The 17,947-nt window shown below is 32.6% G+C and overlaps 1 protein-coding gene across 1 annotated transcript; it reads left to right on the plus strand.

The window, feature by feature from the left end:
• Positions 1 to 1,232: 1,232 nt before the first annotated feature.
• On the plus strand, positions 1,233 to 16,091 carry LOC107450539 (uncharacterized). Its single transcript, XM_071183195.1, has 5 exons — positions 1,233 to 1,353; positions 5,046 to 5,261; positions 7,468 to 7,674; positions 8,408 to 8,648; positions 15,098 to 16,091. Exons 1-5 carry the CDS (start codon positions 1,278 to 1,280, stop codon positions 15,261 to 15,263), a joined length of 906 nt encoding a protein of 301 aa, XP_071039296.1. The 5' UTR covers positions 1,233 to 1,277; the 3' UTR covers positions 15,264 to 16,091.
• Positions 16,092 to 17,947: the final 1,856 nt, after the last annotated feature.

Below are 17,947 nucleotides of genomic sequence, written 5' to 3' on the forward strand. Positions count from 1 at the left end.
ATCTAGATATCATCACAGATATATCTGTGAATCTTAACATTTCAGGCAGGAAAATATATTATAACTGTTCCTAATACATTTAGTATTACAGACAGGTTTTATCGACAGAAAAGTCAAGTCACTGCTGTATGAGAGTAATCAATATGGAGCCGCAAAACGGCGACTTTTCACTGATTTCAAATTAAGTACGCAGCAAGGTCACCCTGCAGTCACAAAACGTTGAGTTCGTAAAGTCTGAGATTTTCATTGATCTGCTGAGTGGCGAACTCGTAGTGAAGGTAGACTAAACGGTCGCCACTGGTGACTAGTCAAGAACAAAAATAACAATTAACCCCTTCCTTCTCGCTCCCGTGAAATTGACGGGGTGAGATTTCGCCCTCTATTTCTCTATCCCGTGATATTTCCGGGCTGGAGTGTTCAGTAGTAACGCGCCAAGAAGAATAAAACTAATTAATTTGTTTTGCCCGAAAAACTTTTTATTTCTCATTTTACACACCAGGTGACAGTACCAGAATATTTTTAAGGTAGTTGTAGATAGTTAGTTTATTTTAAACTAGATGTCAGCGCTAGTCAAATGCGTGTATTTGGCAAAATAAGTACTTTTATGACTCTTTTCTTGAAAATTAACCGATTGTTAAGGGGTTAAAGCAAAAATTATCTTATTAGTATCCAATAATTTGTTTTATTAAAATCTTAGAAATCATGAAAGTCTTGCTTCCCCATCATTTAATAATTTAGTTCAAAAACGCATAAAAACTTTATTTCTACAATTAAACAGAGAGACATAATCATTTATCAAAATACATTTTTTCCATAGCGGAAATATACAAACAAAACAGCATTTGCGTTGATTAAGAAAGCAAATAGCTAAAATAAACAGTTTCCAACATATTTTTTTTCCACTGCAGCAAATTTCCCTAACAAAACTATTTGCTTTATTAAAAGGAGACAAATAGCTGAGGGAATGAAACACGCAGTAATCAGCATAAGGTTGATTCTTAATTACCGAAGGGTATAATTTATCTATGATTCACCAGTTCTTTATCATCATTAATCTGTAGTTATTTTTTACTTTGCATGACAATTCATTCCATTAACGATTCAAACAAACCCACTATTTATATCACTTTAAAAGTTTATTTAGATACGTGTCTTGTTGTCAAGATACAAAAATAAGTGCTCTCATAAATATGATTTATTTTCATCTAATGTATTCATTTCTAATTGTGGCAACCGTTTGAAATTAAAATATAGCACTAAACTTCGTGTAATACGCGATGCGTATAATTTTTATGATCGTGATATGCGAATTAATTTTGTTATTGTTTGCAATCTCAAAGACTAACTCCGAGCGTAAGTATAAATCAAAATATTAATTATACTCCAAAAGAGCATGTTAATTTTAATTGTAAAATTGTTTGGCTACTTTAATTGTGAAATTTAATCCGGTTTCATTATGCCAAACCAGAGATGATTGTGCTCCGGAAATAACCGCAATCCGGAACCTAATCGCGATCCGGAAGTTACCGAAAATCCATGGTCCAGAAGATTCAAGAAATCATTGATCACATTTATGTATAAAAATTCTTGTAATATATTTTATTATTACTTGTTTATACTTCATTTAAAAATATTAGAACCAGAATTTATACTTGGCCTCTCTATCATTTGTAAATATTTTTTGGGGAGAAAAATGAATGTGATTAGACATAAAAGTAAATACATAATTATTCATTTAAATTGTTATTTATTTAGAATGTCATGTTTTGAAAATATCAATGATTTAAATTTATGAAGACTTTAATTTTTTGAAAGGGGTCATTAATGATTTTACTCAAATTTTCAGGATTTTTGAGTTGGGCTCACAATCACTTCTGGGCTAAACTAAAAGCAGATTCTGCATTTAAATTTTAATAAAAAAAAAAGTGTTCAAATATTCATATCTTATTTGTATCAAAAGGTATCCGCACATTGTCAACTCAAAATTATTTTCAAGTTTTGAGTATCTGCTCATTTGAATTGTTATTTAACTTCCACTTTATTTCAGGAAAATTCTGTCTTGAAAATGACGCAAGCAGGAAAACTTATATTTAGAATGATTAAGTTGGGTTGCTATTTAAGTTCGAGTCATTTTTAGTTAGGTTCAGTCATATAAGGTTCTAATAAAAATTGAGAAGTGATAAGAAGATTGCAACATTATTAATTTGTTCTTAATGAAAATATAATATTTTGAGAATTACAACATATTGAATGATACCTTGAGTGATGTTTATCAAAAACTGAAAAAGTTTTTTTTTCTTTAATATCCTTTTAATCGCATTTCTTTATAACTTTTTTGGAGAAATTCTGTTTTTTGTCATTATGATTTTACTTTTATTATTTTTTTGGAATTTTTATTTCACACTAATATGAAAGCTTTACCCCTTTCCAACTCTGTGTACCCAATCTGGGATCATTTATTTAAAATATAGTACAAACCGCTAAATATGTGAAACTATTTGCTTCTAACTGATCCATTCTTTTAAAGGGGCAACTATTCTTTAAGCAACAGGAATCCTAAGCATAGTTCTTTGTTTAGAATATGCAGTATGCAGTATAAAAGTGAACAACCTGAATAACTTACTATCCAATAATCGAAATTTCATGTATGAAGATTAAATTTTAATGAATTTATGCTCATTAAATATGGATATGCTAATAATACTTTGACTTGGCTTGAATATGAATATGCTGGTTAAACTAGAATATGCTAATTAATTACAGCAGACGATTTTTTAAGTTACGAAATCGAACAAAAAAAGTACTTCTTTCTGAAGGAACATACCTGTTTTTCGACGGTTTTGGGTTTTTGATTTTCAGAACATGGAGAGCGGTAGCTATCCCGAAAATATTGTTAGTGAAGAAAGCAGTTGAAAGTTTGCATTCCTTAATTTTTCTTCCCAATGCTCACCTGGAGAATGACCTTTCGTCATTCAGGCATCTGATGGGGAGATCTGTTGGCTACTCTTTCAGGAGCACAATATTAGATGGACCAACGTTGCTCCCACAGTAAGGACATTATTTTATTTAATAATGTTTGAAAAAGTATCAAACTCTGTAATCGATGCAAATTTTTATATCATTTTAAGGCATGAGATTTTAAATGACAAAATACGAAATTTGAACGAAATTGGTCGAAAGTTTATTGAGTTATACAATTTTAAAAAGTTGCTTATTTAAATTTTAATTATGACATCCATTTATCTATTATATACATAAATATTAAATCTGTATAAAAATGTGTATAGACATTTCGTCTTTCATTTAGTACTAGAACAGTGAAAAAAAAATAAGTTGAAGTAAAATTCCATATAAATACCCCCTCAGTTTAAACATTAACGAACTACTCACTCTCTTTATAATAGCTTTTTCCACATCATTGCTATAAAAAATCCGATGTTAATGAATTGAGAACTTCAATTATATTCTACTGTGGTGCGAAAAACTTAAGCAACAATTGGTTTTTCGGCCACAACTCCCCAACAAAGTATAAGATAGCCAGGAAATTGCAGTATAATATGCACGTAATTCAGTAGAAAGACTATTTGTATGCAAATTTTAAAAATAAAACGTCGTAGGTGATGTAAGTGTACGTAAACCTTGTGGGTCAGCGCGCGCAGGTCAAAGCTGTGATAAAAGGATGAAGAGCACTGTAGTTAGAGACATTCGCTGCAAGTGCAAGGGATTTGTTTTGTGAAACATGTCTTCAAGAAATCATTTAGACGACTTTACTCGCGGAAGAATGATTGGGAAGCTTGAGGAGGGGCGTAGTGTGACCAGTGTCGCCGAAGAGTTCGGGATCAACAAAAGTATTGTTTCTCGTGCTTGGAATGTCTTTAAAACTACTGGTACAGCTGTTCGGAAGGTTGGTGGTGGCCGTCCAAGGAAAACAACACCAAGAGATGACCGTTACATTGTCCTCCAGGCGAAAAGAAACCGTTTTCAGTCAGCGAGCGCCATATCTCAGCAACTGTGCACAGCCACAGGACGACAAGTATCAAGATTTACAGTGGCCAGACGCCTCCACAAAGGTGGCTTATTTGCTAGACGTCCTGAACGCTGCATACCTTTAAAAGTTAGCCATCGGCGGCACCGTTTAGAGTGGTGCAGAGAACACGAAACCTGGACACCTCATCAATGAAGTCGCGTCCTCTTCACAGATGAGAGTCGTTTTAGTGCTACAAGCTATTCTCAACGTCAGTTGATCTGGAGAGAGGTTGGAGCTCGATTTCCTCCCAATAACATCGCAGAAAGAGATCTTTACGGTGGTCCTGGAGTTGTCGTCTGGGGTGGCATTATGTTGAACGGGCGGACTGAGCTTCAGATCTTCTACCGAGGTTCTGTAAATGGAGACCGCAACTGCAATGAGGTAATCCCCCCCATGTGCGTCTGTTCTGAGGGGCCATTGGACCAGACTTCATTTTTATGGATGGCAATGCCCGGCCACACCGTACTGCTAATGTTCAAGAGCTACTGGAAAGTGAAGTTATCACACGAATGGATTAGCCAGCTTACTCTCCAGATCTAAATCCCATAGAGCATGTGTGGGATGCATTAGGGAGACGTCTTGCGACACGACAGTATCCTCCTGGTAACACCCATCAGCTGAAAGATGCGTTAAAGAAGGAATGGATACGTTTACCCCAAGAACTCCTGGATAATCTGGTGCTTAGCATGCAGAGACGACGCCAAGCAACAATTACAGTAAGGGGAGGTCATATCCCGTACTAGGGAACATCTGCCAGTTGTACTTACGCTTCTTCAGGCAATCATGTGTAACGCCACTATATGTCAAATAAAGCCTTTTTTTGTTTCATACCCTACTTTAAGCTTCATATTCATTTCTGCGCCATTCTTCTTTTACCATCGTATCGTTTAAGTACAAAATAATGAACATCATATTCAAATTTCATGTCAATCGGATGATTTCTTGTAGAGTTATGACAAAAAACGCACTTGTTGCTTAAGTTTTGCACACCAGTGTATTTATTTCCCATCTTATTTAGGCTGTCCGGAAACATATTTTTGGCTGGGAGCCGAAAATGTATGCCTTCATGTATCGAATAGGAAAGTTAGGCTAAATGATATGAAGACGTACTGTACAAATGAAGGAAGAGGAGGAAAACCGTTCTTAAGAAGGCTGAGTGATGATGGCTTTAAAGACATGGCTGAAATATTGTGGAAAGATTTGCAACATGTGGTACCAGCAAATACATACATTGGTAAGTTTGAGTCAAAGCCATATCGAAGTTGAATACTAAGTATAGTAAAATATACAAAAAATGGTTTATTTATTTATTTTTTCTTTCTTCGATGGCATATTGATATATACTGATGAGATTGAAACTTATGGCGATAACACATACTAGAGTTGAACAAAATTATGTAAACATTTCTTTCTAACTCTATGTAAACAATTTTTCTTTTAGCAGCTAATGTTTTGAAAGATTTTACATATCAAAACTTTTGGCACAGTTTGAAAGTTCACATGTTTGAAGCTTTTAGAAATGAAGTCGTTTTTAGTCAAGCAAAATTCAGATTTACCAAAATGAGAAGAAGTTAATAACTTCTTTTTAGCTTTAATACCAGCAGTTTTGCAATTATTCTATTGAATTGCAATGTTTATATTAGTATGCTTCTATAATTACTGTGGTATTGAAAAATGAAAAAAGTTTTTAACCTCCTTCGATCATTTTGGTCCATGCAAACTTCGCATTGGTGAAAAGACCATAATTTCCTAAAAGCTTCAAATATGATCTTTCAAATTGCGCAAACAGTTTCTAAATGTAAAATCTTCAAAAACATTTGCTGCTGAAAGATCGTTTGTATAGAATCAGTACGGAAGTGTTTTTATAATTCAAAATACAAGGACTGTCCAATCCCTGTATTTTGTTTGACTATTCAAACTATGACTAATTTTACACCACGTGAAAACATATGTATCATCATATTTATTCCAGAAAAACTTTGTGAGCAAACAATTAATCTTTCTTCTTTTTCTTCAACACAAATAAATATACGTATACTTTGGAACAATGGCAAACCTTCCTCCGCCCTCCAGAAAAAAATTTTAAAAAAAGTATGGATTGTAAATTTAAGATTAAATTTGCAATAGATAGTTTTTGTTTCAATCACTTTTACTTAAAAAAATATATAATTAAAAAATTTGCAAATCTAATCATTGTAGGGACCTTTCTGACCAAGAGGTATCCGTCAAGCGCTGTGTGAAGCTTGGAGGTAGCGAGTTCGAATCCCGCTGCTACTCTGGATGCCCCTTCGTGCTGTCCTTCTACTTGACAAAGGCTTATAAACCTTAACTGAACACACAAGCTTTCGAATGCATGTTGTACCAATAAACAGTCATTGTGCAGCTAATTTTCTGAAAAGATAAACTACTGGCAAGGGCTGGAAGCTTTCTACATTTTTTGCAAAAATTCATTCTAGTGGTATAGCTTAGTTAATGTTTCACTGTATTTTTTTAATATTCATTTTCGAATCATGGAATATGAACAATAACGAATCATGGTATATGAACAATTAAATCATTTAATAAAATTTTAGTAATATTATTGAAAAAATTTTGTTCTTATTTAGGCAACTATTTTCATAGTTGTCGGCAACTATTTTCACACTTTAGGCTACTAAAAGCAACTATTTTGTTCATTTTTTTCTGTGGCAACCTTGTAAATGAAAATGGCTATTTCAGCAAATCAAACTTCTACTCTGTAGTTGCATTTCAGTGAATAGTACAAAGAATCACGTGATATTTTCTTCCCCAACATAACTCTCGAACTAATAATCATATCTTAATTTATTTTATTCAATTATATTTCTACATTTTTCAACACACCATCTAAATTTCAAGTCTTTAAATCTTTGTGCAGAAAAACAAGATGTAACGTGAAGTGTAAAAAGTGAGATATATTTCAATAACTTGATATTGCAATAACTTGATCATTAATTATTTGGTTAAAATAAGTGATTATTAAATATTGCAATAGCAAACTTGAACTTTAAAAAAAAAAGCTCGTATTAGGTTCATAAGCAAAACTGGTCTTTTCATCACGTCAAATTTCACAAAATCCCGCTGCCTGCAAAAAGGCCGGCATGATACTTTTAACTACAAATTTAATAATTCTCGAAAAAATTATCAAATTATCAAATGTTAAATTTTTTAATTCTAATATACACCTCGTACATATTTCTTCTCACTTTATTTCAATTAGCCTTGAGTTCAAGTTTCTAAGTCTTATAGTTTTGCTCAACAATGTAACATTAAGTTAAGCACCCAAAAAAATCGACGGCAGCTTTTACGATTTTGTAAATATTGAGAGAAACTAATGTTTTTTTTTTTTTTTAAATTTAATTTAGATATTTTTTCCTTGAACCCTTCCTATCCTTGATGATTTACTGTGCATTATTCTATAGGAATAAAGAAAGACAGCGGATTTGGATCTAAAAAATGGATCTTTTCCAATGACGAAGGAAGTGTTGAGCAAGGAGATTATCCCTTATGGGCTTCGGATCCTTCTAATTATGATTGCGGAGTGGCCGAAATAGAAGAATTCAATGTGACACCATATTCATGCGGACAGAATGCAGTAGTTCTTTGTGAAAAAGATAAAGACAAGATGCGTAGGTTTACATCAAAAATTTTTTGTCATGGCTTGTTTTAAAATAAAGGCAGAAACTAAATGTTTTTACCACTAGTACTTTATATTTTCTGAATTTTTTTTAAACTTGATTTCGATGTAAACTAATAATGTCTGAGCGTCCAGGGGTCTCTTAAAACTATAATAATGGTACATAAATTTTTGTCATAAAAAGTGTTTCACTGTTTTAAAAAGTTAGTATGAAACATTCTTGATCACCCCAATAATTCGATAACTGTAACACATATCAAGAGTTGTGTTAGGGATGGGGTGAAAGTTTATTGCATTTAAGTAGTTGCTAAACCAGGTGAATTTCCACTGCTTTGATAATAAGTTGAATACCACTATAACAATTTTTAAGAGACCGCAGAAAGGAAACACTGTCGTTTTAATCCATGAAATACTTCAATGATCTTTCAGTGAGAGGAAAGTACGTATGTCCCCATTGAGTCCTGTTCTCCTAATTTTGCCATCAGTCTATGATATTAGAACAGTACTTTATTCTTCCAAGTCTTCAAATGAGACAGGTTTTTTTGTATGGAAAAATGTCTTTTGTGACTGATTCTATAGACTCTACAGTCTATTATTTTTTAATTTTGCTAAATTGCCATTTAACATGTTCTTATGTAAATTTCTTAAATTACAGTTAATGAAAAGTAATTAAGAATATTGAATTATGTACTCTCCCAAAAAACTAAATACCTCTTTCGTTTCAGCTTGTCGCCATGACAATTACCGCTACATAGACTATCACGGGAAATGCCTATATTTGTATCCTCAACAAGAGAGCTATAACGGTGCTCTGCATGTGTGCTTAGATGGCCATGTCTTTCCTTACAAAGATGTAGACTCGAGAAAGAGCGTGGCGTCGGCAATTTTGTCTTCAACAACAATTGATGGAGGAGTATTTATAGGATTAAAGAAAGAAGATGATGGTTCGTGGAAATACTATGATGGGTACGTACTCAGAGAATAGAGCTTTCGCGTTCCAATTAGGTGAACCCGGTACGAATTCCTCATCCGGCTTGCACCGACCACAGTGCTGACGTAAAATATCCTCAGTGGTAGACGGATCATGAGTCCCTTGACGATGGGCTAACTGTGGTAGATTTTCGTGGTTTACCTCTCCACGTAACGCAAATGCGAGTTAGTTCCATAAAAAAAGTCCTCTAATTTTTCCCAATGCTTAATCCAGGAGTACTCTCATCTTCTGGATTGGATTCAGAATTACTAGTCTATGGAGTTGAACATTAGTAGTCGTTGACCCAAAATTGGGTCGGTTGGTCAACGACGGTTATAAATTATATTGATGCAGGTGCCAATACAGAAATCTTCCCAAACTACCCAACATCTGAAAATAATTCATACAAATAGTGATGTTCCAATGATGTAAACCGAGTTCGAATCCCAACGATGGCTGGTCGATTAGAGTTTCGCTCCCGGCTCGCACCGACTGCAGTGCTAACGTAAAATATCCTATGTGGTAGACGGATCATGGTTAGAATCCCCTTGCCGTCAGTCTAACCGTAGGTGGTTGCGTGATTTTCCTCTCCATGTAAAGCGATTGCGGGTTAGTTCCTTCAAAAAGTCTTCCACGAAGTCAAATTTCTCCCAATACTTGATCCAGGAGTCTTCTGGATTGGGTTCAACATTACAAGGCGAAGGAATTCAACATAGGTAGGCGTAAACTCTACATTGGTACGGCTGTTCAACGATGGTTATAAAATAAAATAAAATGGATGCGTACTTGTGCAGGTTCAGAAGAAAAAAATGTTCCTGATCTTTTAACAGGGAACCTGGAGCCGCATGCGGAGAAAAAAATTTACCAATAGGCCTCTTACTTATCCAGAATAAAACTGGTAGCAAGAACATCACAAGACTACATTTTTTCGGATAAAGTAAATTAACCTCTATCCTTAACTACCACTACTTAATAGCAACTGTAAAATATATACTTGCTCGTAAAAACTTAAAAAAGCAAATATATGTACTGTGTAACTAAAAAATATGGTAGTCACAGACAAATTACTTTGGTCAAAAAAGAAGCAGTAATGAAATCTTACTACCAGTTTCTTTCGATTTGTTACGCTACGTAGCAGTCTGCAGAGAGATACTTAATCAAATTATTGGATTTTCACACATAAAGATGACAACTTTGCGGTTTGAGAGCAACGCCGAAATGAGAATGTTTACCGATGGATAAAATCTCGAAGAATAATTTCTCCCCGTGATTCTGTTAATTACCACTCTTTAAATAAAAAAAAATATTGTCTCTATTCAATAATCTCTGATTCATATAAGAAATTTTATATTTAAAATATGTTTTTCCCCTAAGCCCTCAAAAAAGTTAGAATTAAAAGTTCGCGAATTTTTTCGGGAGTGATCAAGTACATGATGCTATTTAAGAAAACCAGAGAATAAAGTTAGTAACGAAATCAGACCCAAAACATACTTTTTCCAAATAAACATACCATTTTGTTAGACGAATCCGAATTTTTGACATTCAAAATATGGGGTTTCTGCAATCCAGAAGACGTGGCCTTAATAGTGTGGTCAAAAAACTGTTCGCAAGTTAGGACTCTAAATAATATTCTCGCTATTTGTTCAAACTGCCATGCTCCGGAAATTGAGTGGGAAAAAATTGTTTATGAGAAGGACATAAAGTTAGGCTATACAAATGGAATTTGTCTACTCTATTTGTTATGTTACTTATCACTCAAAAATTCTCTGTTAATTCTGGCAAAATGACAAAACTGTGTGACATTTTCATACGTAGTAATAAAAAAACAAATACTGTATTAAGCATCAAATTAAAAAACAAGATTTTTATGGTGGGAAGTAATTTTTTTTAGTTTTTACTTTAATTGCAACTTATAATTATTTTCATTCGTCTCCTTAAGAATAGATGATATTATATGGGTCATTCTCACAAAAACAGTCATTTTCATGTCCCCAGCATATTTTATGTTTGTTTTACAGCTTACGAAAAGAAAAAATTCAGGGTAAGTGTCCTTCAGAATGCAAGCTAACAAAGGAATAAAAATAAAATTTTAAATTTTTATTTTTTATTTATTTTAGGTAATTAAAATATACGAATATGTCATTCCCTNACCGATGGATAAAATCTCGAAAAATAATTTCTCCCCGTGATTCTGTTAATTACCACTTATTAAATAAAAAAGAATATTGTCTCTATTCAATAATCTCTGATTCATATGAGAAATTTTATATTTAAAATATGTTTTTCCCCTAAACCCTCAAAAAAAGTTATAATTAAAAGTTTGCGAATTTTTTCGGGAGTGATCAACACCCTGTACATGATGATATTTAAGAAAACCAGAGAATAAAGTTAGTAACGAAATCAAACCCAAAACATACTTTTTTCCAAACAAACATACCATTTTGTTAGACGAATTTTTGACATTCAAAATATGGGGTTTCCGCAATCCAGAAGACGTGGCCTTAATAGTGTGGTCAAAAAACTGTTCACAAGTTAGGACTCTAAATAATATTCTCGCTATTTGTTCAAACTGCCATGCTCCGGAAATTGAGTGGGAAAAAAATTGTTTATGAGAGGGACATAAAGTTAGGCTATACAAATGGAATTTGTCTACTCTATTTGTTATGTCACTTATCACTCAAAAATTCTCTGTTAATTCTGGCAAAATGACAACACTGTGTGACATTTTCATACGTAGTAATAAAAAAACAAATACTGTATTAAGCATCAAATTAAAAAACAAGATTTTTATGGTGGGAAGTAATTTTTTTTAGTTTTTACTTTAATTGCAACCTATAATTATTTTCATTCGTCTCCTTAAGAATAGAGGATATTATATATGAATGAATACATTTATTGTACATTTTAATAGTCACATTCAATTTTCCTTTTATTTTTACCTAACCAATAATGAGTTTAACCCTTTCGAAGGCCGTGGGAAGTATACTTACTACCACCACTTTTTTACCACTTTTAATTTATGTTTCCATTTGTTAGTAACTTCAGCTTTCTTGAAGTGCGTTTGAATAAAATTGGTAACCATTTGTTAGTTTAGAAAAACGTATAAAAGTTATAAAATATATAATTCCTTTTTGAAGTTAGTAGCATTTATAAAATTTATTTTATAAATAAGGAAAAAATAAAGTCAATAAATTCCTAATAGGTCGTGTTAAATATATTTACCACCAAAAAAATAGCATTTTTATAAAACCAAATGAGTTTTTTTTCTTATGTCAATTACCATTCTTAAAACAATTTTAATTCCAAAAATACTTTAATTTACCTTTACTAGAAATGAATGGCCCATTAAAAGATTAAACGAAATAATGACTCAACGATGCTGATGTGGGCACATAGGTGTGGGGCTACTGTGGGTGGACACTTCAATGTCAAAAAGTCTTTTAGTGGTTGTGTTGTTTTTACTGTTGACTTATCCCTGTTTATGCAGAGGGGGTGCGATTGTTCTTGTTCTCCAGTGGCGCCATCTATGGCCAAGAATTCGACTTCTGCCACACCATACATCGCACCCGTTTATAGGGCGGACCCATTCATACATCCACAGATCGTAATTTTGACCTGAATCATCAGAGAACGAATGATCTTCAATCCAGTGCCCCCAGAGGTATTAGTGGTTAGTGGTATTAGTGGTTGTAAATTTACGTTAATGTTAGCAGGAATGTTCTTTTTTATGATACAACTACACAACTTTAATGTTTAGAGGTCTAGTAAAGCACTGTTGCCTCATGCAGATATAAATTCTTAGCAAAATAACAGATAGTGGTGGACACATAACGGATCTTCGTCTAATTTTCGTTAACACCATTAAAATTTCTATGAATCCTGATACAATATTTACATATTTAACGAGGCTAGAGTTGTAGTTTCCTTTTATATTTAAAGTGCTAGTGTAATAACAACTATTACTTTGAAGTAATTACTCAAAGTAGCCTTATTACTCAAAGTAAGATAACAACTTGAAAAAGTCACCATGGATAGGAGACGTTGGAGGCTACGCGTGGTTGAGGCAGCCAAGGCCTGTAAGGGGCTGTCGTGCTGAAGAAGAAGAAGTGTAAACACAATTAAGATTAGCAAAATGTCTTCAATTTTGCCCTCACTTCAAAACTTCACCGTACTTATTACCAGGTCTTATACATTTGTTTTATCTTTTCGCACTCCAAGTACTTTAAAGCTCTGTTTGAACTAATATATGCACTAAATCATTTAAAATACATAATACAGTACTTTTATGTAATTTCTAAAATTCTTAAAATATAGATGTTTCTAATTATTAAGGTATAAAAAGTTTTAATTTCAGAGTGGCCTCATAGGCGACATCGGAGTGCTAAAGGAGTAATTATTTATAAATCGTTGCCAAATCGTTGTTAATTTTTTTATACTGAAAATGAAATAGCAAAGAGTAACATTTGTCACCCTTTCAAATATTCAAGATAAATCTCTCGATAAAATGAGAAAAACTGGAGTTGATGCGTTTATCAGGCATTAACATTAATTATTTTGATGCTTAGGATTATTTACTCAAGACCGTATTTTTAGATTCAATTTAGTTCCATTTTGATTTAACTTGCTTTTTTAATGAGCAACAATAGATTAAATCCTAAATTTTAACCCTTTCCTTTAGTCATCAGCTAGTGCGACCTTAGGCAGTTCATTCTAAGTGAACCGACATATTTTAACTCTTTCATCGCTACGGACGAGATAACTCGTCTTCCAGGAACACTATTGTTAAATATGGTTATTGATTACAATTAATTATTATTTTTTAAAATAAAATAATCAAGTTTTAAAGGAATTTGCGTTTTGTTTCAATTTTAAGACTGAAAGGGAACTCTAAGTACAAAGGTTAGAAGAAAAGCGCGTCAATGCCACGTTGAAAGTGTTAAGGAATAGTTGTTGCTAAGAGTTTAAATGCAATTTGTTTTACTTTTCTAGTGGCATGTAATATTTGTTGAATTAGTGTTGCCAGACTAAAGGTCTTAGGCATCACCTCCCTACACCGGAAAGCCTCCCCACTGTATTTTATAAGTAGTCTGCGCAGATTATTTAGAAAGCGAGCCAGTTGTGGGCCTGAACCCAAATTCTATTTTAAAAGTACTTGAGAGAAATTTATCATGTATATTTGAGAATTGAATCTGTCGTGGTTGACAAGTAAGTAAGATAAACCAATCATATTCACAAATTAACCCCTTTGGGAAGGGTGATTCAGAAAAGCATTCGTACAAAATCAGGATGTAATTAAATAAAAAACGGTAACTTAAATGAAGTCGTTGCTAATTTTACAGACTTACTTTGCTTTTACTTTAATTATTGTTAGTTTAACCATATATATAATCAATGTTGATTCAAAGTTAATTCAAAGTATAACTAGTTTTATTTTGAGCAAAGTAATGGTGAATTAAATAAATCAAACAATTGTAACTCCGTCCACAAATAAACTGCTAAAGAATTACTTTGATTACCAGTTTTATCTTTTTACCCTGGTTGATACGGTTTTATGCTTGCACGTATTTGTGACAGTCGGCGCGAAAGGGTTAAACAAATTTTTAGACATATCGCTGGTTCAAAACTAAAACGACACTTCTGCACTCACTTCTCATTGAAATAACGTGAGAAGTGAGTGCAGAAGTGTCGGTTTAGTTTTGAACCAGCGATATATTTGCTACCACTTTCTAATTTTTAATAGATTTTCTACTAAATGGCTCTTTGGTAAATAGGTTTACCATCATAGTAGTTCAATCGGACTAAGTTTAAAAACCGGGCGGAGGCATTCAGTTATAGGTGGTTTAGGCGTGCCCACACTAGCTCCAAGACATGGGACTAGTGTAGATAAAAGCAAATTTATTTTTAAAAAAAAGAAGAAAAAGAGTATAAAAAAAGTACAATATATGTTCAAAATAGTGATTAGAAAGCTTTCTTGAAAAATTTATAAAATTGTCCGCAGAAATCCTCTCTTCCCTATCTATTCACAAAACTTTTCCCAAGATAATTTCATACAAAAAGTAGTTTTCAGTTACTATTTTCCACTCTACAATTAAATACGAATAAAAAAAATTGAATTTGCGAAAAATACAAAGCTTTACTTCCTTTTAATCTACGTAGTTTTGAATTATAAACAAAACCAGCATAAAAATAATGTTTTTATTTTTTATTTTAATTGTCTTTAAGAACAAAAAACTAATTTCGCTGAAATTTCATCATTTCACTTTATCCTCTGACAAAGATGTTTTAACGCTTGAAACGCCAGGCTTTAGTGTGAAGAGTGTTAACAGTTACAGCTTCATAAAAAGCATTTCTAGCTCTTTTTATATAAAGTGCTCTCTACACGTATCTACATCGTACATGTACATAAGACTAAAAAGAAAAATTTTATGTTTTATTCTTATGCTAGGATCGAAGAAAAAGAAAGATGGAGTGGAAATGAGAAAGAATGGGACTGCGGAATGATAGCTTTTGAAGAGGATCATTCTTTCGGCTTATTTACATTCAGCTGTAATGATGAAACTCGAATTATGTGTGAGTATAAGGGTAAGTTTCAAACAATCGGTTCTTTATAGCCTACTTGTCTGATACCTATTTCGAAATCTAAAAACGAGATTTTTACAGTTATTAGAAAAGCTAAGAAGTTTTTATATTTTTATTTTATAACCGTCGTTGGACAACTGACCCAATTTTTGCGTTTACGACTACTAATGTTCAACTCCGTAGACTTGTAATTTTGAACCCAATCCAAAAGATAAGGGAACTATTGGGAGGAATTTGCCTACGTAGAGGGCTTTTTAATGGAACTAACCCGCATTAGCGTTACATGGAGAGGAAGACCAATAGAACCTCCCACAGTTAGCCTGACGGGACTCTAACCCATGATCCGTCTACCACTAAGGATTTTCACGTCAGCTCTGTGGTCGGTGCAAGCGGGATGCGGATTCGTATCGACCAGCCATCGCTGGATTCGAACCCGGTTCACCTCATTGGAATGCGAAAGCTCTATCCCCTGCGCCATCGCGGCTCAAGTCACGAAGTTGTGGCAAAATATCGTTTTAATATGCTTCTAGAAAAAAATAAATGCACATATTTTAAAAATGTATAGCTTAGATTAACAAATTTCTCGCCCATGACTTTTTAAAAAATGAAGAATGACTGAAAGTAGAAAATCGAGAGCCCACGTTTATAATTATTATCATTCAAGTATTTAAAAAAATAAATATCAAAAATTAAAAATAATCCCTCGTTTCTAAATATATTATATTTCTTAAATTTGTACGAAAATAGTATTTTGCATTGGTAAATTTTAACTAAATATTTCATATCCATATTATATAAATTATTTTATAAGGCTTATATAAATTATTCTATGTAATACAAAGTACCAATCAGACATTTAATGTTTCTGAAAATTATTGAGGTGAAATGAACAGATAATTAAAGCAATAAAATCTAAGTGGTGAGTCTAAAATGTATAACACAATTCTCAAAAACTTTTCAAACAAAATTAATATTTTCTCCAAGTAGATTACTCCACCATTTCTCTGTATTAAAAAATCGCAAGTAATAATACAACCGCCGTTGTTTTGGCTTGACAACAAATTTTCTTCTGCTGTGCAAAAACTACAAGATTTGAAAACTTGAAATAAGAAGGTGCGTTGAAAAATGTACATACACAGAAAATATGATGAAATTAAAAAAATAACATTCAATAATTAATTCGAGAATTATTTACTATTAAACAAACTTGTAATAAAAAATACCTTGCTATTAAAGAGTTGTAATTCGACGCAATATTAAAGCAATTTTATTTACGGACTCAACATGAATATTTCTTCTAAATTCTAATTTGCTCAAATTTTTTTCAATTTTAAATGCTTTTATTCCCGGGTTTTTTTTCTCTTTTTTTTTGCTCTTTAAATAATGATTATTAATCCATTGCTCTAGAAAATTTTATTTAGATCTCTCGAGGTCTTTGCTTTATATACTTCCGCTTGAGTTAGAGTCGAAAGCAATAAAAAAAAATAGATTTTGAAGTTTTTAAAAATATTTTCTTTTTAAATGGCAGGAGCTGAACTTTTACGGATGCCGCAAGTATTACTCATTTAACGTTACCCAGTGGGCACCTGTAAACCTAAGTCACTTAGGCGAGTAACATTACCCAAACCACACTGCCACAAATACCCGTTTATAGGGTGGGCCACATTCACACAATAGAGAACAACACACAGAGAGAAGCATCCACGCCGTGAGCGGGATTCGAACCCGCAGCCATTAGCTTCGCAGTCAGGCACGCTAAAAGTTGGACATCGGTCGTCATTTTTAAAAATATAAAAAACTTAATTCGCGAGAGGTAAAAATCGTTTCCTATTTGAATTGATATAATGATAAAAGATTATCGTTAGATATAGTTCACAAGTAAAATAACTTTTTAATTCTTCTTATTGTGTCACATACTGTTTTCCGAAGTTTTTTATTCCACTATAATTTTTCTAATCTGAGTAATCATTTGTTTCGTTACTATTAACATAAGAACAAAATTTACCTTAGTAAAATTATATTTACTTTCTTAACAAAAATGGAAAAAAGAAAAAAAAACGATGATATTGAATGAGAAACAGTCATGGGGTCAGTGAGCAAAGCGAGCAGAGAGGCAGAGCATTCTACTTGTTTAAAAGTTATCTTTCACGTAAAAATTATTTTAAAACAGAATTTTCTTTTGTTTCAATCAACCTACTTTTTTTCAATTTTCAAGCAAAATTTCAAACGATTTCTCGAATTTTTGAAACCGAACTAACATTTACACTAAAGTGGATTAGTCCACTATTGGAAGTTTCGTTTTAAAATTTCGTGAAAATTGTTTATGGCATGCCTTTTTAGGTCATAAAAAAGACATTTTTCTCACTTTCAAACGACCTATTTATTTCAGCTAAAATGTTTCTAGAAAAATTTAACGTCGATTCTGAAGATTAACTAACGATTTTAATCTAATAGTCAAGAATATTTTAGTCCCTTTTTCTCCACTTAGAAAAAAAAATAATGCATAACTTGTTTCATCATTATAAAAACCTTTAATTTGGTTAAATTTCAATAGAAATAACATTTAAAAATAGTAAGTAGAAATCTTTTATTAAAACCTATGCACGTTTATGGTATACCTTCATCAGTAAGATAAATGACAGGGATGGTAGAACCAAGGTAATGTAATTCGACAGAGGTGCCGCAATTCTAAAGCAATAAATATACACTTAAAAGT

Source organism: Parasteatoda tepidariorum, chromosome 7, assembly GCF_043381705.1.
Source record: "Parasteatoda tepidariorum isolate YZ-2023 chromosome 7, CAS_Ptep_4.0, whole genome shotgun sequence".
In the NCBI taxonomy this organism is placed as follows: domain Eukaryota; kingdom Metazoa; phylum Arthropoda; class Arachnida; order Araneae; family Theridiidae; genus Parasteatoda; species Parasteatoda tepidariorum.